This window comes from Maniola jurtina, chromosome 6, assembly GCF_905333055.1.
Source record: "Maniola jurtina chromosome 6, ilManJurt1.1, whole genome shotgun sequence".
Classification (NCBI taxonomy): Eukaryota; Metazoa; Arthropoda; class Insecta; order Lepidoptera; family Nymphalidae; genus Maniola; species Maniola jurtina.
Genome location: NC_060034.1, coordinates 10337628 through 10361368, shown reverse-complemented (window position 1 = coordinate 10361368; position 23741 = coordinate 10337628). Strand labels below are relative to the sequence as shown.

Genomic DNA, 23741 nt, shown 5'->3' with positions numbered 1-23741 from the left:
TTTTTGAGCCTGGAAGTTTATAATATCTCATGGATAAGACCAAAGACCGGCATTGAATGCAAGAAGTAGACTTAAATATTGTGGAGATTTTACTTCCAATAACTTTCTAACTAAGATATCGTTTATAATACTCCTAATTGAAGCAACGCTATGTCCCTCTTTGACTACCGAGTGAGAGCGAGATATGATTTGATTATATAAGTGGCTTATCAAAATATACAGTGAACAAAACTCATACAAACCTATTTCTGTCAGTGTCACCTGGTACTGGTATAAATCATAGACATGATAAATGGGTAAAATGGTGCTCGATAGCCACTAAAGGAGGTTATTTTAAAATTCTTTGAAGGTTATCTACTAGTACTTGTATAGTTTAACTAACTTGTTACGAATAACTACAAACTTGACATTGGCTGATCTTTGTAAAGCCAGACAAGAGAGAAAAAAATAACTCTTTGGCCACACTCTAAGAACGTGCTGAAGAAAATGGACTTCGTCTGTGTGGTGTTAGCTGGCGAGCGTGCTCTGCCTTTTTGGAGTGTTTTTTTTTTGTTAAAACTGACTGGAAAGCGGTCTAAAGGGGTGCCGTGCGTATCTCGGCGAGTGCCGGCACAGACGGGGTTCATACTTGTATATATTTTAACTAACTTGTTACAAATAACTACAAACTTCACATTGGCTAATCTTTGTAAAGCCAGAAGAGAGAGAGAGAAAAAAAAAAGAAAATGTCAAAATAGTAGAGTAACAAGTAAATAGTAATGATGGGAAGCTGAATATAACTGGAAACCGCTCGATAAATTAGTGTCAAAAATAATTGTATTATTATATTATGGAGCATTGTGCGCAACAGATCGTGTAATAAGGTTCACATTATATTCTAATGGAAACAGAAGTCAGTCAAATCACAACAAATCTCTCAGAAATGCCGCCTGTAGAAAGGACATCCGAAACTTCTCATCTAGTTCCTCCAAATAATACGCCGAAGCCGAGTTATTTGAACCTTGTCAGTAACATATGTGCATTGATTTTTACGGGAATAATACTTTATTGTTGTTTCAAGGATGGAGCAAGTCTTTTCTCGTTCCATCCCACGTTAATGGCTCTAGGGGTAAGTAATTGTGACTCTTGCGAGCTTTAAAATCAATGATTACTTATATAAACTTAGTTTTGACTTAACCAATAAATCAAATAATAATATTATTCAAACGGAGTTGTTTCCCGAAGTTTGCAAAATGTATAATCTGAAATAATTAGAGTTTATGCATGTTCATGTGTACTTTATAAGTACACATGAACATGCATAAACTTTTCGATCTTGTCCCCCCTTCACCATTTTACCACCGAACCGCAAGACGTCGGGCGAGTTTCCATCCTTATGTCGTCGACATTCCATCTACACGCACGAAACGTTTTGCGTCTTCATTCCTCATACGCATGGCTAAGGTTTGGAATACTCTTCCCCGATCTGTGTTTCCTACCAATTACAATCCGGGTATCTTTAAAACAAGAGTGAATAGGCACCTTCTAGGTAAACGCGTCACATCTTAGACCACATCATCACTTTCCATCAGGTGTGATTGTGGTCAAGCGCTTGCCTATCGTGAATAAAAAAAAAAAAAAAAAAGAAAAAAAACCGGCCAAGTGCGAGTCAGACTCGCGCACTGAGGGTACTCGGGTAATTTTTACAAATTTTGCAGGATAAATCTAAAACTATTATACATAAAAATCAATAGGAATCTGTTTTAGAATGTACAGGTAAAGCCCTTTCATATGATACCCCAGTTGGTATAGTTATCTTACTTTGAAAATTTAAACACATTTTAATTTTTTTTTAATGATGTAACCACAAATTCGCGGTTTTCAGATTTATTCCTGTACTTGTGCTATAAGACCTACCTACCAAATTTCAAGATTTTAGGTCAACAGGAAATACCCTATAGGTTTCTTGACAGACAGACAGACGACAAAGCGATCCTATAAGGGTTCCGTTTTTCCTTTTGAGGTATGGAACCCTAATAAAACCAAGTTTCTGATTTACACATGAATAATCATCATCATTCAATCATTTTGAAATAATCACTAAAGTTTTACAAAAAACTTGTAATTAAAGTATATGGATTCATTTTTGAGATAATTGGTAGATTAATTTACCAAATAACTTCAAATGTTATGTTTTATTCCAAGCTATGGAATCTTAATAGAAATAATATAAACACATCTAAAGATATATTGGGTTTAATAAATTTCATAGTCCATTCTCATTTCTTACCAATGTTTTATGTGTATAAGTAAGTCACCTCGGTTAAGATTGATTGTATGAAACATGTCAAACAGCTATGTAATGTCTTCAAAACATTGTTTCATTTTTGCACCTTAATCTGACTTATACATTCCAGTGGCTGATTCTGATGACTTCTGCTATCAATGCTGTCACACCGGGAGATTTAGCTACAGAATGGATGCCAATCAGGCTTCGAAGTGCTCGCCACTGGGTCCTTCAATTACTAGCAGGTCTTATCATTCTTGTTGGGTTTCTTGTAATTCTTACGAATAAATTTATAAACAACAAGTATCATTTTATAACTCTTCATGCTAAATTTGGTTTGGCTGCTTTAGTATTTGTATGCTTTACAAGTTTTGGTGGTCTAGGTGCGCTTTATAGTCTTAAACTGAAAGATTATCTGGCTCCTATCTACATAAAATTACTCCATGCATCAGTTGGTCTGGTAACATTTTGTTTGGGTACAATAACAATCATACTTGGAACTTTCTCAAAGTGGTGGTCTTTTGGAGAAGTTTTAAGATACACAAGTCTGGTGTTAGTTCTCATCATAATGATCTTGACAGTATTACGTCCATGTCTAAAGGTTTATTTCCGTTTGAAGGAAAGGCTTGGTTACTCAAATAATTAACTTTAAATGCAATTGAATATTATGAAATATATTATGCTTTGTGTGCAGAGCGATCAATGTCCACACAAATACCTAGTGTTGTAGCGAAGATTTAATATTTTCCATGTATTAAATGTGACATTTTCTATTATTGAACCTATATAATATGTAGCAACTGGCAAGGCACAATTTTTTAATGAATATTTTACATTAATTGCAAAGAAAAATTATAATTTTGAATTTAATGTTGCTTAATCTGATTCCATCTATTATATCTCTTTATGCATAACAATATGTCACAAGAACTTTATTTTGATAACTATGTGGTTTACCTAAAATTCTGATTGCACTCTACAAAGTTTTTCAGATTTAGAATATTTTATATATAAATTTACATGTATGGAATATTTGCTCTTAAAGTTTTCGAATTTTAATTTATTTAGGTATTAATTTTATAATACATGCACAAACTAATCATTCCAATAGATTAATCTTAATAAAAATTCTCTATTTTCTATAAATACAATCTTAGTAGGTACATACTAATATATTATCATATTGCATAATATATTATTTTTAAAAAGACTGGAAAGATGAAAAAAATAAATTGCCTCCTTGAGATCTGACCAATCATTACAAATAAAATTACATAATAAAGGCAATGATAAAATCAATAAAATACCTATTATATTTGCCTTATCACATTCTTATCTGAAGCTTTACCATACTGCAGCAGTCTATCATCAATTATTTATTATTGTCATGATGACTGATGACCTTAAGTCCCAGATGATATTACAATATTCTGTTAGATAATGACACTAATTTTATTATTAAGATTTAAGTACTAAAATGAAAAATACAAAATTGCAGTAAAATATGTTAAACAAATGAACAATGAACATATTGTTTATATATTAATGAAGCTTAGATTGTATGGTTGATGTAACCATCTAGAGTTCTAAACCATAATTTAAACAAAAAATCTTTCATTATAGCATTTTTTAAGTTTGCTCAATTTCTCAAATAAAAATAGGTATAAATGAACTATGTACCTATACCTAAACCAAATAAGTAATGTTTTATCAAATTAAGTTTTTATCAATTTTACAGTTTCTACTTGTGTTAAATTGTAATGTAAAAATTAATTACACTTAACTATTTTACTTTGTACCTAATAATATATTAAATGTATAGTTATAGTAGTTACACTTATACATAAAAATATAAAATAAAGATTGCATTATATTGAAGTACCTAACATAATAGGTAAATATTTTATTGATGTGCTAGGTGGTAGGGCTTACATAGCTCTTATTTTATTAGAGAAATTTTATTGAATTGTTAGAATTAGAAAATATAAGTAGGTATTTCTGAATCAACATCGATTTTGCATGAATGCCATATACATACATATACCTAAATTATTCAAAAAGTTAATTATTGATTTTTAACCGTCTTATTTTTTCATAGCTGTATTTGGTCGATTTTAACTGATCCTGGTGCTTCATGTATTTTTATTTTATTGTCACTGCTATACTAATTTTTTTATAAAAGCAATGTGATTTATATTTTTGTTTTTTTAGTAGGTAATAATCTATAGTAATGTTTTAAAGAGAGGGTAGGTATTTAGGTTTTATATGTAGAGGGTAATATCCGGAATCATTGCATGTATTTGAAAAATTCTTTCATCATTTGAATGGAACATTTTTCCTGATGGACATAGGATAAATATTATGTATAGTTCAACCCGGGCGAAGTCAGAGTTGACTGCTAGTTAATTACAATAGAGAAATATTTAAATGTGCGTGCAGTGTTGTTGTATTCCAAAACCAAAGCATATTTTTTGTATATTCTTGTTTAAAATAATACATTGATTCATATGATCACTGAAAAAAAGGTATTTTTCTCACATAATTTTGTGGTGTACAATAAAAATAGATAAGTTATTTTTGTAAGTGAAAGTATATTTTTTATGACCAAAATATAATATAATACATATTATTATTATTGCATAAAGTTGCAACTGTATTCTGTCCTGCCTATTCTTGAACGGTTTTATTCATAATATATAAGTTAAGAATAAGTAAATATTATTTTTAAAATGTGCCAAATCTTGTCATTATTCATCTCTAATAATAAGGAACGTGTCCCGATTTTAACTAATACCTACTTTTTAAACTCGAAAAGTATCTAATACTAATGTAATAATAAGTGTCTATTTATGAAAATGTTTTACCTACATTTCAAGGAATATTTTTTTTTACTCATTACTTAAACACTTAGATGCATAATATCAATAAAATCTGCGTCTTCCTAAGCTAGGATGGCGCCCGGAGGCCCGGAGCGCTTATGACCGCCAAGCCACGGTTCACTTGCTGCCAAGTACCGAAATTTGAGATATTATGTGTATTTTCATTCTTCATTCAGTATCAACTGAAGTGACCGTTAAAATTAATTTATTAAAATATGTAGGTAGGTACCTATATAATACTGTATCTAATGTCAGAGAGTTATGTATTGTAATCACAATAGCATGTTCATTTACCTATCTTTAAAGGCTTGCTCTAATTTAATACTGTTAATCAGTCTTGATTATTAGTTATTATTGTCTGTTTTTAACATAATCATGTGTTATGTGTTTATTGTATGTCATGCACCACATAATATTAAATTAAATGCCTATTTGTACCTTAAGTAAATTATTGTCTACTAAAATTATAATCATACAAATAAAATATATTGTATTGAATTAATAAAGAATGCAAGCATATGTTTTTTTTATTTATTTTTTACAGTTTATTGCGGTCACGATACACGACACACCGTACATGACTTGACGTTCGTACGTTTTTAGGGTTCCGTAACTCAAAAGGAAAAACGGAACCCTTATACCTTTGAAGTTGTTTTTGTTGTTGAACTTAGATTTTTCCCTCTTTCATTTGATATCCCACTCGATACAATAGCAAAATATAATTGTTTGGAGACCCCCACTTTTTTGTTTGTAGGTAACATCCGTCGGTAGATTTTTTCGTATAAAATGTAGGTTACGTCACTCGGACCGCGATTCGATTGACACCTCATTCATCAAAATTGGCAAAGTAGTTTAGGCGCTACGGTGGAACACATAAATACAAACTTACATACCAACATACACAGACTGCTTAAATCATAACCCTTCCTTTTGGCTTAGCCGTAGGCGGGTAAAAAGTACCTACTCTCATGTTTACGGATGCTTGCTGTTCGTTGTTTGATGCAAGCGTCTGGCGCACAGTGTATATATTCACGGCTAGAATTGAAAGCCGTATAAAACTAAACTAGTTGAAAAAAAAAAGATTTGGCAGTGTTCAGTAGTTAGGTACCTAGCGTCTGTAAAATTATTATTATCGATAGTAATTGACCTCGAGCGAAACTATTTAAGGGGCATGAATTACATTTGAATTTGAAATTGAAACCAAATTAAATTTGAATTTCGCGGGCAGGCCCGTCTCACGCCCCTAAACCATCGATAGTCTATCGATATTTGGACCATCGACAATGCTCCTCGGCAAATAACAGGTTGGTTGTGATTACTGGTCTGTGGTGATTACATACTCTTTGACAAGTAGTTGTATTCTGTGGAAAGTGCTGTCAAATTCAAAATTAAGCAATTAGCAAATCTATTGCAAATCATTGTTTTCACTTTTTCTGTGTTCAAATCTTTGAAGAGATTTTCATAGAATAAACTATATTTAGGATAATATTGTTCAGCTACCAGTATTCACTTTAGCTCATAAGTTGTTAGCCAATATAAGATCCAACGAATACCGTAAGTTGATAACACTATTTTTAAAAATAAGATGGCGTCTCTTACTGTGAAAACAATCATCTCAATTTATTAATAAATGTGTTCACAGATGCCGAACATCAAATTGCAATCGTCAGATAATGAGATCTTTGATGTTGACGTTGAAATCGCTAAATGTTCGGTTACTATAAAAACGATGCTGGAAGACTTGGGGATGGACGACGACGAGGAAGAAGTGGTTCCTTTACCGAACGTGAATTCTGCTATCTTAAAGAAGGTAATCCAATGGGCTACTTTTCACAAAGATGATCCTCCTCTACCCGAAGACGACGAAAACAAAGAAAAACGAACAGACGACATTTCTTCATGGGATGCAGACTTCTTGAAAGTAGACCAAGGCACATTATTTGAACTAATACTGGCAGCTAATTATTTAGATATTAAAGGGCTGTTGGATGTTACATGTAAGACAGTAGCAAATATGATAAAAGGCAAAACACCTGAAGAGATTCGTAAAACATTTAATATCAAAAATGATTTTACAGCAGCTGAAGAAGAACAGGTGCGCAAAGAAAATGAATGGTGTGAAGAGAAATAATGTTATGAATAATTATATAAACAACTTACACTAATAAGAAGTATCAAATAACATTTGTGATTTTCTGCTTCCAGTTTGAAATTGCATTAAAATATGTATCCCCAGAATTAATTACCTTTCAGCTAGTTATGTATACATATTAATGTAATACAAAAATACAGCAAGTCATAATATTCCAGTTTAAGGACAGTTTTGATGTATATCAATAGCTTTCTTTGAATCTCCATCTGTTTTTATTTAAAATAATAAAGCTGATTAAGAAAACGCAGCATTTCTTACCTTGTCTATTAATGAATGCATTATGGTGTGTTCTTTTAGTTTTAAATAAAATATTGTTGTCGAGTCTGTGAATAAAACTTTATCACTGATATTAGATTCACCTTTGAGATCTAGGCTTTGATTTGTAACCCATACTACAAATGTTTTGTTAAATTCATTATTTTTAGTTCTGTTTTTGCTGATTGCTTGATTATAGATAACAAAGTACTACTAGGACAGGATCTTGGCAAAGTTAGATTTTTGTAAAACATGACATAGAATATCACAGCAGAGTTCTGGTATTTTGTATGACCTTGGTTCTTTAAAACCCTGACCTGGCCTGTGTGTTTTGTTTTAATCTTAGATTAAGCCAATAAAATATGTAGTAAGTTTACTTTAGTTTCTAAAAAATAAAACCAACAGGATACATAAAACTTTTATTGGTTTTAAATTCTAAGAAAATACAACTGGGTGGTTGTTACTACTAATTGATAGAAATGGCAGTATTGATTTAATTATTACTAATAAGATATAAAATTGTAGATGAAATAACAATCTACAAAATAAGTAAATAATAAATTAAAATAAATTCATAGGAGTAACTATTATGGGATTGAATTCGAATATTATCTTTTATCTTGATTAAAACAATAATAATTTGTAGCTATGTTGAAAATTACTTCCTACATACAGCTTAAACTTACAGCTGACTTACTATGAACTCTTTATATAGGCTTTAGGAGTTTAGCAAATAACATAAGGACAGTGTACATTATGAACAAATAAACATTGCATAGTTATAAAATGATGCACCATACTACACTGCTGGGTAAAATGCCTATACAATAAATACATGTTCATGGTAGACCCAATTAAATATTATTTATACAATGCCCCGAAAGTTTTCTTTACTGGTCAAGTAATTATCAAATATGAAAAAGTTATCAATGCATGTAAGTAAGGGGCTATTAAACTTCCGAAAGCTGGTCCCACAGGAGGCTGCGCCCAGAATCAAGCCAATAAGGAATGTTAGTGCAATAAAAATTACAAATATGTACCACCATTTGTTTTGGTTCGAGAGTGCTTCCTTGCATAAAATAAGAAAATCGTAGGCTGATCTGAAATAATAACAAAAATATCTCGAATTAAGTAGGTACCTAGATAGGTAGGTACATTATTAAAATTATGGCGGTAGAATCTAAAATTCGAAAGTATGTAACCTCTAACGAATTCTATCTAAGTGAGATTGTGGAAGATCTTCCTGCTCCATCTTCAGACCTGGATTCTGTTGAAACCAATCCAACTTAATCCGAACTCCTATAATATCCAGATTTAAACAGTGGAGGCACAGGATAGTTTGTTATTTTACCTAGAGAGGTTCGACGAAGTCATCTAGACAAAGCAATCGTGCGGTAAGGGAGCTACCCGAAACGGATCTAGTAATTTCGGGACCTACATGGCAGAGTCGTCATCACATAAACCACGAGATCAAAGGCGTCGGATTACTGTGTCTCCTTATTTATACCATGGCAGAGGTCCGACTTGAAGAGATCCACGCCCACCAAGCTGCTGCCACCACGTCGCGTCGTGTGAGTTGGCGGGCGATAGAGTTCTCCCGACAATCACAACAGAGGTAAAGATTCATGATGACCTTTACCGAAGGTAAAGATGTGATTGATAACGAGGGCTTATGGGATTCGGACCCATGGCCTAGGTAAGTATAAGTAGGTAGGTACCTAAAGTTAATATCTTCAAGTCATTTCAAGTAAAAAGATTAAAGAATGGACGTTAGCTGGTGTTATAGAAATGTCTGCGCATGGGTACTGTATTTTCTCACACGTTTGGCGAACCAATAACGACATTATTTTTAGGGTTCCGTACACGAGGGGTGCCAGCGTGACCCTATTACTAAGACTCCTGCCCGTCAGCGGGTTATATCTTGTGAATGTGAAGCGTAATAGGTAGAGATTTGAAGTTTTCACAACACAGTTTTATGCTCAGCGATTTTGTTCAGGGTAAGCACAAGGCACCAGGCAATGATGCTCAAAATAAGGCATTCTTCAGAGGGTAATAAAATATTTAAAGGTAGGTACGCAGTGCATAAAAATGCACGTATGGAGCCTGTATACCGACGCCTACTATTTTATAAATTGAACATACAGCATGTAGGTAATTATTATTATGATCGAGATGGATGCCAAAGTCCCACCTCACCTAGGCCTACTTAATAAATAGTCACCTGCAACATCTTGTATTGTCGCACAGCAATTTATCAGTTTCATCTAATAGCCTGTTAAGCTGTCGTTGCGCTAACGCAATAACAGGGCATTTTTTGTGAAGGATGCTGGCTATTTCGCTGTCTGGATCGTTCCCACAGCTGCAGCCTGCAGTGGGGTCTAAAGTCACTCTATCACTTCTCGGAGAGTCCGTTAAATCCTCATTCGTGTCTTCTCTTCTGCTACTCGTAGTGTAAACTTCTAACGGGTCACCATTCCTGTTCTTAAATGTTTTTCTACTGTAGTGTAAAATATTTTTGAATTGGTATTCCTCATTCGGCATTTGAGTAGTTATTTATGAACAAAAATACCACGTGAATATAAATTAATTACAAGTAGTTAGGTATAAATAAACCAAGTAGAGCTTTTTTAACAAGTTGAATAATAAGCTGTCATTTACTCATCTTTAAATTCTCTATCAATCAATCATCAAATATCAAATCTGAGTCAAAATGGAGTCAAATCCTCATTATGGCTCACTCTGTCATTAGATAATGTGATAGATGATTGACAATGGGTTCTTAGGTCTTATGGTATTTATTTAAAAACATAAAAATAATACCTTTTTAAATAAGTAGGTAAACGAAGTACAAACTACATACACATGGCGAGTGTGACTCAATAGAACAACCAGAGAAATCCAACTAATTCTGTGAGAACAACCCACATACTTAGGTACATACCTACATATTTACCTACACCCTAAAAACACGAGTAGGTAAATCAGCTAAAACATTACCTTCCTTCTGGTATGGTGCAGTCGGGCAGAAAATCCTTTCGGATAAAAAGTATGAAATATCGATCTCGATTTAGATATACCTAATGGAGTATTTTTACACATACCTAATACTTAACTCCTTTTGGCGCGCGTAAGCACTGGGGTCTTATAAATGGGAGGTCCCCGGGTTCGACTTCGGGGCAGGGGCTATTTGGAAATTTCCATTTCCTAAATTGCCTCTGGTCTGATCTAGTAGGAGGCTTCGGCCGTGGCCAGTTACCACCTAGTAGGCAAACCATGACTCTAAGCGATTTAGCGTTGCGGTACGAGCCGTGTACAAACCGATTAGAGGTTTGTGTTTTTAATTAAACTATCATAACCGTTCCAACTTAATCCGCTTCTATCAGACTGCATCATCACTTATCATCAGGTGAGATCGCAGCCAAGGGCTAACTTGTAACAAAGTAAAAAAAAACCAAAATGTCGCATTGTTTCTTCCCGTTTTGAAGTCTGTTACAAACAAAAAAGCATTTTAATCGGTGTGTGGCAACGTGCTAATGTGCGATCACTATCAGCATTGAAGAATAAATTATTATTTGTATCAGACTTTATCTAATCACTCTAATGAATGCAATGAAAACAATAAATATTGACGCTATCTTATTAGCATTAAAGGAAATGAGGTCAAATGCGTAGTGTTAAAATAAAAATACATTTAACGTCAATAAAATAAGTTTATTACAATAATCTTTATGATAAGTACCTACCTACTTTATATTGGGACTAGACTAATCAATCCCCAAAGGATTGGTGCATAAACTTTTTGGAGTATTCGTATACCACGAAGAGTGCCGCCGTGGCTGGGATGGTTCTAACTAGCGTAGGTTTGAGCCCATTGTAAAGGGCTAAAGCTCCTGTAAAAAATACAGTCATTGAGAACATATACGAATATTATTGTGGATGTACTATTTTTATCCTCCGCGAATCGCAGACTGACTGACGAACCAATGCGTAGAATAGACACCGTTGCGCCGTTGCGCGCGCCGACACCAAACATGTCAATTTAATATTATTAATCACTCACTGTGCAGGTCATTTTTATTTGTGTTCAAAATTTTAAGAGTTTATATTATGTCTACTATTATAGCATGCTGTGATCATATCAGAAATGAAAACCAGCGAATAAGATGGGCAGGGCTCATAGTTAGAAAAACCGATAGATGTGGGGGTCCCAAGATGCTAGAATGGCGAAAGCGCAGCGGTGGAAGACCCCCTAGGTTGACAAATGATATCAAACTAGTTGCAGGGGTTCGGCTTTGATTCCCGGCAGGGTATTGAATTTTATAATTTCTTCTAGTCTGGTCTGATGGGAGGCTTCGGCCGTGGCTAGTTACCACCCTACCGGCAAAGCCGTGCCGCCAAGCGATTTAGCGTTCGCGTACGATGCCGTGTAGAAACCAAAGGAGTATGGATTTATTAAAAACTGCCATTCTAGTTTAGCCCGCTTCCATCTTAGACTGAATCATCACTCACCTCCAGGTGAGATTGCAATCAAGGGCTAACTTGTATCTGATTTAAAAAAAAAGGGGGCCGCTGGATTCAGGCGACACAACACCGACTACCGTGGCGTGTGGAAGTCTAAACAAGAGACCAATATTGGTTGATAATGATGATTGTGTCTTATTATCTTTAGAGGTCATAAAGATTAGCTGCATAAAAGGCTGTACAAACCTTCTTTTCTTATGATCTCTAGACCAACAGTTAGGAATTTTTGGCTCTTGTTCGATATTTGAACACGCGATTTGATTACATCCGACGGGAATATGACTGTCCACAGCACTAAGCCGCCCACTGCTCCAGCTACCATGGTCCTGAAGAAACCGATGTCGTCTTTAGACTGGCCGGGCTTCGCTAACAATTCTCTGGTACCTAAAAAATATGCACCACATTCTTGCTTTCAATTTCTTGCTTTTTATTAAGGCAAGGAAACAAACTAAAGTACCTAAATAAAGTTATTTTTGAATTTGAAGCATTAAAAGTTGATATTCAAGTGTTTTTCGGAGTAGGTTCTTCCTATTTAAATATTAGGGTTAAAAATTAATAATTTACCTTCATATGCACCGAAAAAGAAGAAATATCCAGGCATTTCTCTCATGATAGTGGGTACAAGTCCCCTAAATAAACCTTGTATGCCATATTGCCGAAATATCTGTTGTGTCAACTGGAGTGGAGATATTTTCACCTAAAATAAGTGATTACTGATGATTATATTTGTTGAAAATACATAAGATACTAATGGAAAACTTTGTTTAATAATATGATGCTGCATGCGGCATGCCTCAAAAGTAGCAAGTAATAAACACTTAACCAATTAAAATACTTTTTCTTTAAGAGGTGAGCACTCATACCACCAATGTGCAATAAGCTTGGCAAATAATAACTGGTTTTTTTGTATCTTTTGGGTAAAAAGTCATTAAAAGTTGATTAAAACCCTTCCACAAAATCATCCAGAAAAAAAACGTGACACCTAAGGTGCGTAGTATATATGTGCGCGACAGGTCAAGATGGCAATAGGGGTGGGGACACCCCGCACACCCACACTGCCCCCGCGCTAACCCGGTGCGAGATAGCGCAGGTGACGTACGGTATGCGGGGCGTCCCCCTTCTCATATCCCGATTGCCATCTCAACCTGTCGGTTTCTATACCTACTGTCATAATGATATTGTCATAATGATAATGAATAATGATTGATTAGTGCAAACAGTCACAAAAGCCTTAAATGATATAATAATTACTAGAGGATGGTATTAATATGGAATAACAACAATAAATGTAAATAAATAAAATAAAATATATTATTATGTGAGATTATTTCTATGAGAATGAGATTTGATATAAATTATGTAGTATTGATAAGAATAATGCACTTCTAAGATATTCACAGCTGAATACTGAAAGACATTTTAATGCTTATAGATCATCATTACAACAAAACCATACAACAAAATTTCATTTTAATATTTATGTCAAAAAATAATAATAATTAGGTCTAACTAAATGAACAGCACTAATATGCTTTCAACTTGTGTTTCAATGCTACTTAGACAATGCATTGACTATGCAGATGTATGCCTGTGTCTATTATGCTCCTGTTTGCTGGCAATAGCACATGCATAAAACCCTGTGGTGCATCTAATAACGCACACACCCTCTTGCATTTTCCTCGTTTGTGACATGCACACACGCAACAGACACCACGTTAATATAATATTATGTGTAGATGTGTGTGCTTGCATGGTTCCGCAGCTTACATGGCCTCTATGCAAGAAATGATAGTTGAAAGCACACCAATGTGGTTAGACCAATTTAGTATCTTTTATGAATTATGATCAATTTCAGTATTCAGGAGCTAGTAGTTTGTGGGGTCTCAATTATAGTGAAATATATTTAACGAAATACCCAAAGGAGTCATCATATCATCATACAGCTGTTTGCGAGCCTTGGACATTGACTTCCCTCATTGCTTGTAACTGGCACTTGATTAGTTCAGTTGGACACAGTGTGAATGATGAGAAGAATGATGCAAGGAAACCAGCTGTTGCATTGCCCAGGGTTGATAGTTGATCCACACTCTAAAAGGAAATATATTGTAAAATATTTATTTATTTATACTTGCAAGCATTTGACAGCTCATCTGAGCCAATTTCCATATACATATTCTAAATTAATTCAGTAAAGAAGCAGAGGTCAGGACAGAGAAAGAGTTAAGTTAGTGAATTGGTGCTACCTAATTTGGGTATACAAAATCTCTAAACTCAATAACTAAGACAAGTGTAAATTAAAATTTATAATACCCCCGACAAGTGAAGGTTACAGTAACTAGAAAATAGCTGATAACTTTCAAACGGCTGAACCGATTTTCTTGGATTATAGCTAAGAACACTCTCGATCAAGCCACCTTTCAAACAAAAAAAAACTAAATTAAAATCGGTTCATTCGTTTAGGCGCTACGATGCCACAGACAGATACACAGATACACAGATACACACGTCAAACTTATAACACCCCTCTTTTTGGGTCGGGGTTAAAAATGAAATAAAAAGTGGAATCATATCACCTGAAATTAGCGTAACAGTAAAGTGTTTCTGATTGGCTGAAATGACACGTCTCTCGAAGTGTTAAATCTGCCAAAAACATGACTTCTGGTGTTAGAACTTAAGTGACAATACTTACTTTATGAGACTAAAAGGACATTTTATTATGTGTAATATTTTTATCAATATGGCAATTAAAAAAAAAAGGAAGCTACCTTAGTTTAGTTGATAGATACATGAATACATTTTTATATTTATTACCTCAGTATCTGTCATATGGCAAACAAATTTTTGGCAGTAACCATAAGCTGCAAAGAGAACTGAATTCTCAGCAACATTAGCCATAATTGCTGGTGTTGTTCCCGCATACAGTCCTCTGATTATACCATCATTTCTAAATGTTTGTTTCAAACAATCATACATCCCCTTATATAGATGAGGGAAGGTTTGCATTTTAACCTTCACAGTATCTAAGGGCTGTCCAACATAAACTACAGCTATTCCACCTAAAATTTTGTAAAGAACTTTTTAACCTTAGGTCATTATAATCTTCCTAAAATATTTTAAAAAATGTGTTTCAATGTTTGATACTCCTTCACACCATAATGACTGAAACAATTTGGCTGAAATTCAGAATAGAAATGGCTTATATGCTGAATTAGTCCTAGAAGAAATCCTAGAAAATCAAAAAGTTCCTGAAAGATTTTTGAAAATGCTATCTATATCCAGCCGGTGTAATATTTATTAACCAACTTCAATTGTCGGAATCTTTTGTTTTTGGGTGTGTAAAGATTGAAGTCTTTTTAGAAAAATTAATGATTTATTTCATTGGACAGTTCCTGTTGAGGATTTCCTACCTACTTGAGGCTTGCTGAATTATGTTCTCTTAAGTGATGAGGTACTACAGTGTAAGATGATTCAGGAAAATGTGCTCTATCAAACCCTAGGAGTCCCAGGATGACTCGCATTAGCTCACCGCAATGGATGCGGTTTGGAGGATTCAGGATCCACTTTACGATTTCAGTCCACTTCTTAAACGTACATACGCTGAGCTTTTATAATAGATCTCCAATGGGGGAACTGAAGGAGATAAGCCTATTTTAATATGTAAGTAACATAATAATATATTGTATTTACCTAGAGACCCTGCTGTAAAATCTATAAGTCCACTTTTCAAATTGCCACTAGATCCCGATGAATGGGCCATTGTTATTATTTAGCACTTAGGTCCAAAAAGTTAAAATTGAAATTATACCTATAACCTAATCAGTAATCACTAAGGTAAATAATATTAAAGAACCAATAGATAATAGATATAGCGTAGAGTGATTACATACACAAAATACATTATTATAATTAGGTACCTACAATTACCTAGGTATAGGTTGTAGGTACTCTTTTGAATGACTTCGTCTGTGTTGGTGTTAGCTGGCGGGCGTACTCTGCCTTTTTGGAGTGGTTTTTTTTTTGTTAAAACTGACTGGAAATCGCTCTAAAGGGGTGCCATGCGTGTGTCGGCGAGCGCCGGCACAGACGGGGTCCATACTTGTATAGTTTCCCTAACTTGTTACCTACCACTTGTTACAAATAACTAGGTAGTTACAAACTTGACATTGGCTAATTTTTTTTTTTCTCTATTGTCTGGCTTTACAAAGATTAGCCAATGTCAAGTTTGTAGTTATTTGTAACAAGTTAGTTAAACTCATAGATTTACGAATTTTCGCTACGCTCAGTTAAACTATACAAGTATGGAACCCGTCTGTGCCGGCGCTCGCCGACATACGCACGGCACCCCCTTAAAGCGCTTTCTAGTCAGTTTTAACAAAAAAAAAACACTCCAAAAAGGCAGAGCACGCCCGCCAGCTAACACCAACACAGCTGAAGTCCTGGCTAATCTAGACAAGAGAGAAAAAAAGAAAAAAAAAGGTATTTTTTTCCCTGTATATTATTATACTCTTTGGTACTACCTACCGATTTTACTTAGCATTTACAAGTCCCAGCTGTAATGCTGCTGTAAAATAAATTGAAAAAAAAAAAAAGCATTTACAAAGAAAGATTTAAAGATGGTTTCGAAAATTTTCAAAGTAGGTATGATTAATAAATTTAGATACTTATTATCCATAATTTCCATCATATCGATAATTTTGTATATCAAAGCTCAACCATTTTTCAGAATAATAAAATTAGCACCGGCCTGAATCCCAAACCCCAAACCGGTTGTTTGTTGATGCTCTGTAAATGCTACCGCTATGAATGAAGTGCATGAAAACATGGTTGTTTTTCAGCGTTCTTTAGAGTTTTTAAATCTTAGCACGTAATTACAAATATTGTAATTTTAATTACATTATGAAATAGATAAATTAAATAAAAACCTAAATTTTTGGTTACACTTGACGAAATTTATGAATAACCTACCATTAATGTCAAGAAGTGCTAAGACAGTTCAGTTGGTAATAGAAATAAACATGAATTTTAGTCACATTTAATGTTTTGAGTAAGTGCATTTAACTGTGTGATATCTTCTCTAAGCTATTTAGTTAAATTCCTGTTATTTCCCGTGATCTATGAACAGAATATTTGAGAATATTTTTGACGTGTCGTTTTTAGTTTCGTGCTCGGCCGCCATGTTTGTCCTTTTATAACTTTATTGTATCAGTTTGGTAATAATGCTTAATTTTCTAATAAGATACCACATTAGCGGTACTCTGTACATGTGTATCACACAAAAGAAAGTTGTTACCGAGTCATTATTGTGGGTACCTACCTATTCTAAGAGAATATTTATTCAGTCGTTATTATCCCCATTTCTTTGATGGTCGCGTCTTTGTTTTTAGGTGTTCAGGATGGTTGTTGGCTCGGCGGCCTATCCAGGGAGACAAGTGCTCCACAAAATGCAGCCTATGGGCATGACGCCCCGCGAGTTGTCCGAATACGACGACATTGCCACGGCACTTATAGTGGATCCTTATCTCGGCATTACAACACACAAAATGAACATTCGGTATAGACCATTGAAAGCAAATAAGGAAGAATTAAAAAATATAATCAAGGAGTTTATCCAAACTCAAGATTACAATAAGGCTTACTCAAAACTGGCCCGTGGTGAATGGATGCCAAGACATTTTAGTAAAAATAAACATCAACAAAATAAGTTAAGGGAACATGTAAGTAATTACTGTTTATCAGGTAATTTTTTAAACTGTAATTAGGTAATTTATTAAATTAAATTTATAACCCATTTCAGATATACCGTTACCTTCGAGTTTTCGATAAAAAAGCTGGGTTTGCAATTGAGCCATGTTACAGATATTCTTTAGAAGGTCAAGTTGGGGCTAAAATTTCAACTACAAAAAAATTTTTTAAACATGAAAGAATTGATTTTTTGGTTGGCTGCATTGCTGAAATGACTGAAGAAGAGGAAAAACAGTTGCTTCATCCTGGGAAAAATGATTTTTCAGTTATGTACAGTTGTAGAAAAAATTGTGCTCAATTGTGGCTAGGCCCTGCTGCTTACATCAATCATGATTGCAGGCCTACATGTACATTTGAAGCCACCGATCGTGGTAAGGCCTTCGTTCGTGTGTTGAGGGATATTGATGTAGGTGAGGAAATAACATGTTTTTATGGTGAGGATTTTTTTGGTAATGGAAATTGTTACTGTGAATGTGAAACTTGTGAAAGACGTGGAAAAGGTGCATTTTCTGTACAAAATGCACATAATGATGAACAAGCCACTAGGTATAGATTTAGAGAAACCGATAATAGAATAAATAGGACAAAAGCAAAGCAAACACAAAAACCCATTAATGGTAAAAATCCAGAAAAAACTCGAATATCAAATAGGCAAGTTTCTAATAATATAGTATCTCCACTAAGTATGAAAGAAATGAAGCAGAAAGGATTAACGAAGTATGACGCTGAACTACTAATAGCTCAGGGATGCATTGCAGATGTTGTAGATGGAGCCATTAGCAAAGAAGCTCAGAGCAGCAGAGAGTCGTCTGCGTCGAGTCGTGGGGAGCGCCTGCGCCGCCGGACGGACAGCGGTCGTCAGAGTGGAGCCCTGCCTACTGCCAGAGCACCTCCATCGCGATGTTGTAGTATTACCAGTTCTCGTAGCAGTCGAGACTCACATTCTGGTATAGTTTTAAGAAGTCAAAAACGTCTCACTGATAGTTGTACTCAATCAACTTGTTCAAAAACTAAAAATTCTACTAAATCAGTTTCTGAAGGTAAATTGAGTGGAGACCATAATAATATATCTAAAATTGATTCTGACACTACTCATTTAGAAACTAACAATATAAGTATTAAAACTGAAACTGCCCTAGACTTACAAAAAGAACACTGTGTATCTGAACCTCAGCAGATTACTAGTAGTGAAATAGATACATTACCAACAGAGAACAAATGTGATACAAATGAATCTCTGCAGCAAAGTGAAATGCCTTTATTAGTTACTACAAAAACAGAAACTTCCAAAACAGATAATGTAAATACAAATGAACCAGCTATAGAAAATGTTAAGTGTGTAAGTGATGATGTATGTATAAAAAGTGAAAATTATGACTTTAGAGAAAATGTTAACCCAAGTGAATCTAAGGATAGTAAAATAAATAAGCATCACAAAGTTGATGTTTCAAGTAGGACTGAAGAAACTAAAAAAGAATCTGAATCGGGACCTCCATGGTTGGCAGACAATTCTAACAAAAGCAGTGAATGCCCCTGTACCCCTCCACGCCGTGGTTTGAAACTGACCCTTCGTGTGAAGCGCAGTCCTGTTGTGGAGGAAGTAATGGATTGTGGAGGTCCTGCTGAAGCCCCTGAATATGAAGTGCTGAGATTAGAGGGCGTAGACCCCGAAACGGCGCGACGACTAAAGAAAAGACGTCGATCTAAAGAGCGGCACCGCAAGCATAGCCCTATCCGTCCCTTGCCTCCTATGAAACGCTTAAGATTAATTTTTGGTAATGAAAGTCGTACTATTGACTTACCTCCTGATATATCAGCAGACTGACAGCCACAACCGGCTTGTGGTTACGTTTCCACCGTTAATATTCAATTATTAGTTTAATTAATGTCACTGACTAGGATTATTTTATCTAGTATTTATTATTGTGAAGTGAAATTCAATTCAAGTATTGTGATAGGTAACAAATTGTTTTAATTCATAAATCCATGAAATTATTTACTAAGAAATAAAATCCAATTGTGTTATTTTAAATATTTGACAAAAGTTAATGCTTAACTTAAGGTTCCTTTATGGTTTTGTAAAATTAGTGATTATAAGGAACCAGTTTGCATTATTTTTATTTCATATCTGTATGTATATATCTTTTTTCCAGCTTTAAATTTTTTATAAAATATTTACTTTTTACCAGTCTATTCCATGCATGTAAAGTATTGACAGTGTAAATTGTTTGAATTTAGATTTTCTAAGATGCTTAGAAACATGTATAAAGTTAATAATTGTAAATGACGAGAATTTGAGATACAACGGCTAACGTACACACGCTGCTTTCAAGCATCTGCGACCAGTGTTTAAGCTCATTTCAGACTATGGAATATAATATATATTATATCCTAAAATATAAATTATATCCCGCGATTGACGTTCACACTATGAGATATATATCTTGACCAGATCAATTGCGTCGACTTGACGTCTTGCGTCACTGACGTCTCTTCGAACAAATTAAATTGAGGTGCTGGAGATATAATTTATATTCTTGACGATCGGTCGACAAAATACCTAGTTTGGGATGTAATATGTATATATTACATCTCAGTGTGAATAGTTCCATTTCAAAGTAGAGTGAGAGATATTAATTTATATCTCATGATATAATATATATTATATTATATTCCGTAGTTTGAAATGAGCTTTAATCCTTTTTCGGAATCTACAAACTAGGATTGAACTGTTAAGAGGGCTCTCTCCGTCACTCGTTTCCACTCGTTTCATACAATCGTAGTTCCAATTTCATTTGAATATTAAGCAACCTAAGTCCATGAAATTTTGCAGACATATTCTAGAAACTAATATCTATGTCTGTGGTTTTCCAGATTTCTGTTAAAATATTCGTTTTCAAAGTTACGCGGTCTTAAAATTTTCATACAAATCTTGGAGCCCCTGTAATTTTAAAACTACATATTTTTAGAAAAATCTAAAACACCACAGACACAGATATTAGTTACTATAATATGTCTGCAAAATTTCATGGACTTTGCTTGCTTAATATTCAAATGAAATTGGAACTACGATTGTATGAAACGAGTGGAAACGAGTGACGGAGAGAGCCCTGTTAACGGCGCACTGTGTGTATCGGAATTGACACAGCGAGCATGTTTCAAATCAGGCTTAAAATTTAAGTCACCAATACCACTTTGATGCTGTCATCAATCCCACGTTGTCAGTTACGAAAGAAATACAGTACCTACCAAAATCGCAGATGCAAAAAACGGCGTGTGTGTGTGTTGGCCCTAAATAGTTAAAGAAAATGTACTGCCGGAATTACGCTAATTAAATGTAAGTAATAATAATTGAAAATAGCACAGATCACTAGCTAGTCTAAAGTGTTATGATAACAATACAAAGCTTTAAGAAGACTCCACATGAAGTACCTTTTTGCAGTCACATTATATTCAGTTAAAAATCTGGCCAAGTTCGATTTTAGGCTCGTCCACCGAGGGGTTCCGTAGCTTTGAAACAAATAGTTATTTGCTTAAATTAATCTATAGTCGCAAAAACAAATCCCAGTTATTTTGGAGTTTAACTTGAGTTATGGTGCTGGTGTAGTAAAAAAATAAATAATTCGTGCTCTACTCAATGATCTCTAAACAATGGTACTCCACATGCTAAGGTGAGAAAAAAAACCGGCCAAGTGGGGAGTCAGACTCGCGCACCGAAGTACTCAGTAAAATTGATGAAGATCATTGATAACAAAACGATAGAAATATATAACGAAAATAAAAAGCGCACGGATACGCTGCATGACTTGTGCGACATGCAAAAAAATCATGTTGGAATTCCAAACGCAGCTAAAAACCCAGTCTGCCCGATACGAGCAGGAACTTCAACACAGGGCCGACAAATTAGACGAAAAAAATGGGTCTAGAGAACTAATAGGTAAACTGCTCTGCAGCAAAAATGAATTTGATTTCCTAGGAGCTAGTAAGTCTCGAACTACATAATGTCCTCGATTTATCAATGTTCATTCTTCTGATTCGTTAGTGAGTGGCCAAAGCAATGTAACTTCTTGAGGTGTAATTCCGGTCTTATGAAGTAAAAACATTCACTATATACTCGTTCAAACTAAGAATACGACGGCCAATGATCTCCGTTTGTCAACTGTCACTTGAGACTTGAAGAAGGGTTCCGTACCATCGTACAAGAAATGACACTTTTTTAATTTTTACAATTTTCATTTTCTTAAATGAAGTTTCTTAGTTTTTAATATTTGTTGTTTTAGTGGCAATAGAAATATGTATACCTATCCGAAAATTCCAACTCTACCTATTACGGTTTACGAGATACAGCCCGCTGATAGATAGACGACGGACAGAGAGCGGAGGTTTAATAATAGGAACGGGTACGGGACCCTTAAAAACGGCATCGTCTCGCAAGCCGTGCAAGGGCACGCGTCGAATTTTAGCTGCGTGGGCCCGTTTGGTCTGTTAAAAAGCGTAGGTCTGCGTTTTCCACTGCAGCTCATGCTGTACAAATGTTGACCCACGGCTATGTACAACTGTAGCTCAGCACAGTTTAAAATCATACGCCTTGTGGAATGGACACGTCGTGATTTGCTTTCGTGTAACGCATGCATAGCGTACACGTTGAGTTTGCGCGGACGACATCCGACGAGCAGGCCACGCGTGTAACAATGACGTCACCAGCCGCGTATTCGTAGGTGCGTGTTTGTGGGTTGCACTAAATGTTATCACATACCTACACTTTCATGCCAAGCGAAGCTAAGTCAACGTGCGTAGCATGACCGTACCCCGCAGTGGAACAGAGAGTTTACGATTTGCCTAAAAATACTCAGGATACCCACCTTAACGATTTTTTCCACATTATTAAATTACTTACTTCAATCTGTATTGAAAATATTGTTGAATCAAAATAGGTACCTACATACAAGTATTATTTCCAGCTATGAGGTCAGGATATGCCGGAAATTCAGTCCTATTCATAGTTTGAACTCGTTATACCCCATAATATTTCCAGTGTGGGAACTTAAAATGTAAATGGTGCGCATCTGTAATACGCGACAGGTCAAGATGGCAACCGGTGTGTGAGGCGGAGGGACGCCCCGCACACCCGCACGTCACCCGCGCTATCCCGCACCGGGCTAGCGCGGGGGCTGTGCGGGTGTGCGGGGCGTCCCCACCACGATTGCGTTCTGTTGCGTGCTATACAAATATACACAATATTATAAACATAATAAATTCTTTATTATTAGTTATTACTTATCTACCACATTACCAATGAATCATTACCTACTGAAAAAATCTTGAAAGTAGGTACCTACAGTATTTCATTTATATATATTTTAAATGGCTTGAAATACTGTATGTATTACAGAATATCAAATATTATACAGTAGGTATACATTCCTTAATATTGTAAAGGTGGGAAATCTTCCTCAACTTTATTTTACTGTTTACTTAATAATAGTTACTAAGAGGTACTTATGTTTTAATATTCGGTATTCACTAATGATCTTGATAATCGCATACGAATGATTTTGATAATCGTTGACAACACATTTAGGTAATTTTAGTGTGTTATTTATACTTATCATAGCACTTATGACTTAGAAGGTTAAAGGCACTTGTAAACTCTAATATCAACTGTTAACTGGCAAAAATTATGTTCTATCTCAATTTTTTTACGATTTCATTTTATACATTAGTACTTAGGTATTTCGTACTCCGCCGCGTCACAATTCAAGACAGTTATCTAACGTGGCACAGCAAGTTTATTTTTATTTTTATGGCGGCAATTTTAAATTTTGAGTATTTTAAGCACTTAAACTATTGTGAGTGATTTGTATACGTATTATAAGTAAAGATTATTATGGCTTACTCACGTATTTTTTGTCGGGTTTACGTTTAC

The 23741-nt window shown here is 34.8% G+C and overlaps 5 protein-coding genes across 7 annotated transcripts; 3 read left to right on the top strand and 2 right to left on the bottom strand.

The window, feature by feature from the left end:
* Positions 1-13: 13 nt before the first annotated feature.
* Positions 14-15955, bottom strand: LOC123866141 (mitochondrial ornithine transporter 1). Its single transcript, XM_045907510.1, has 7 exons — positions 15761-15955; positions 14885-15129; positions 14015-14161; positions 12638-12770; positions 12260-12457; positions 11318-11442; positions 14-26 (listed from the first exon to the last, which is right to left on the bottom strand). Exons 1-6 carry the CDS (start codon positions 15828-15830, stop codon positions 11321-11323), a joined length of 915 nt encoding a protein of 304 aa, XP_045763466.1. The 5' UTR covers positions 15831-15955; the 3' UTR covers positions 14-26; positions 11318-11320.
* Positions 707-5664, top strand: LOC123866142 (transmembrane reductase CYB561D2). Its single transcript, XM_045907511.1, has 2 exons — positions 707-1108; positions 2397-5664. Exons 1-2 carry the CDS (start codon positions 881-883, stop codon positions 2910-2912), a joined length of 744 nt encoding a protein of 247 aa, XP_045763467.1. The 5' UTR covers positions 707-880; the 3' UTR covers positions 2913-5664.
* Positions 6496-7662, top strand: LOC123866144 (S-phase kinase-associated protein 1). The gene is made up of 2 exons (XM_045907513.1): positions 6496-6699; positions 6788-7662. The coding sequence occupies exon 2, from the start codon at positions 6788-6790 to the stop codon at positions 7274-7276; it is 489 nt and encodes a 162-aa protein (XP_045763469.1). The 5' UTR covers positions 6496-6699; the 3' UTR covers positions 7277-7662.
* On the bottom strand, positions 7742-10215 carry LOC123866143. The gene is made up of 2 exons (XM_045907512.1): positions 9774-10215; positions 7742-8652 (listed from the first exon to the last, which is right to left on the bottom strand). Exons 1-2 carry the CDS (start codon positions 10091-10093, stop codon positions 8418-8420), a joined length of 555 nt encoding a protein of 184 aa, XP_045763468.1. The 5' UTR covers positions 10094-10215; the 3' UTR covers positions 7742-8417.
* An 897-nt stretch (positions 15956-16852) lies between the features above and the next one.
* Positions 16853-19919, top strand: LOC123866136 (histone-lysine N-methyltransferase KMT5B). 3 transcript variants are annotated; one of them, XM_045907497.1, is made up of 4 exons: positions 16853-17117; positions 17458-17787; positions 17868-18225; positions 18574-19919. In XM_045907497.1, the coding sequence occupies exons 2-4, from the start codon at positions 17467-17469 to the stop codon at positions 19638-19640; spliced, it is 1746 nt and encodes a 581-aa protein (XP_045763453.1). In that variant the 5' UTR covers positions 16853-17117; positions 17458-17466; the 3' UTR covers positions 19641-19919. The 3 variants fall into 3 exon arrangements, with proteins under 3 accessions (XP_045763453.1, XP_045763451.1, XP_045763452.1); XM_045907495.1 differs by having other exon boundaries at positions 17868-19919; XM_045907496.1 differs by lacking the exon at positions 16853-17117 and adding an exon at positions 17131-17375 and having other exon boundaries at positions 17868-19919.
* The last annotated feature ends 3822 nt before the right edge of the window (positions 19920-23741 follow it).

Bases quoted from the DNA above. Each gene is read 5' to 3' on its own strand.
- LOC123866143 (XM_045907512.1), bottom strand. From the start codon at position 10,093: ATGCCGAATGAGGAATACCAATTCAAAAATATTTTACACTACAGTAGA. The intron at 8,653-9,773 runs GTGACTATTTAT...TTATTATTTCAG, and splicing joins GACAATACAAGATGTTGCAG to ATCAGCCTACGATTTTCTTA.
- LOC123866141 (XM_045907510.1), bottom strand. From the start codon at position 15,830: ATGGCCCATTCATCGGGATCTAGTGGCAATTTGAAAAGTGGACTTATA. The intron at 14,162-14,884 runs GTAATAAATATA...ATTTCCTTTTAG, and splicing joins GCCATATGACAGATACTGAG to AGTGTGGATCAACTATCAAC. The intron at 12,458-12,637 runs GTAAATTATTAA...CATATTTTTTAG, and splicing joins CTTTTTCGGTGCATATGAAG to GTACCAGAGAATTGTTAGCG.
- LOC123866142 (XM_045907511.1), top strand. From the start codon at position 881: ATGGAAACAGAAGTCAGTCAAATCACAACAAATCTCTCAGAAATGCCG. The intron at 1,109-2,396 runs GTAAGTAATTGT...TATACATTCCAG, and splicing joins CCACGTTAATGGCTCTAGGG to TGGCTGATTCTGATGACTTC.
- LOC123866144 (XM_045907513.1), top strand. From the start codon at position 6,788: ATGCCGAACATCAAATTGCAATCGTCAGATAATGAGATCTTTGATGTT.
- LOC123866136 (XM_045907495.1), top strand. From the start codon at position 17,467: ATGGTTGTTGGCTCGGCGGCCTATCCAGGGAGACAAGTGCTCCACAAA. The intron at 17,788-17,867 runs GTAAGTAATTAC...AACCCATTTCAG, and splicing joins AAAATAAGTTAAGGGAACAT to ATATACCGTTACCTTCGAGT.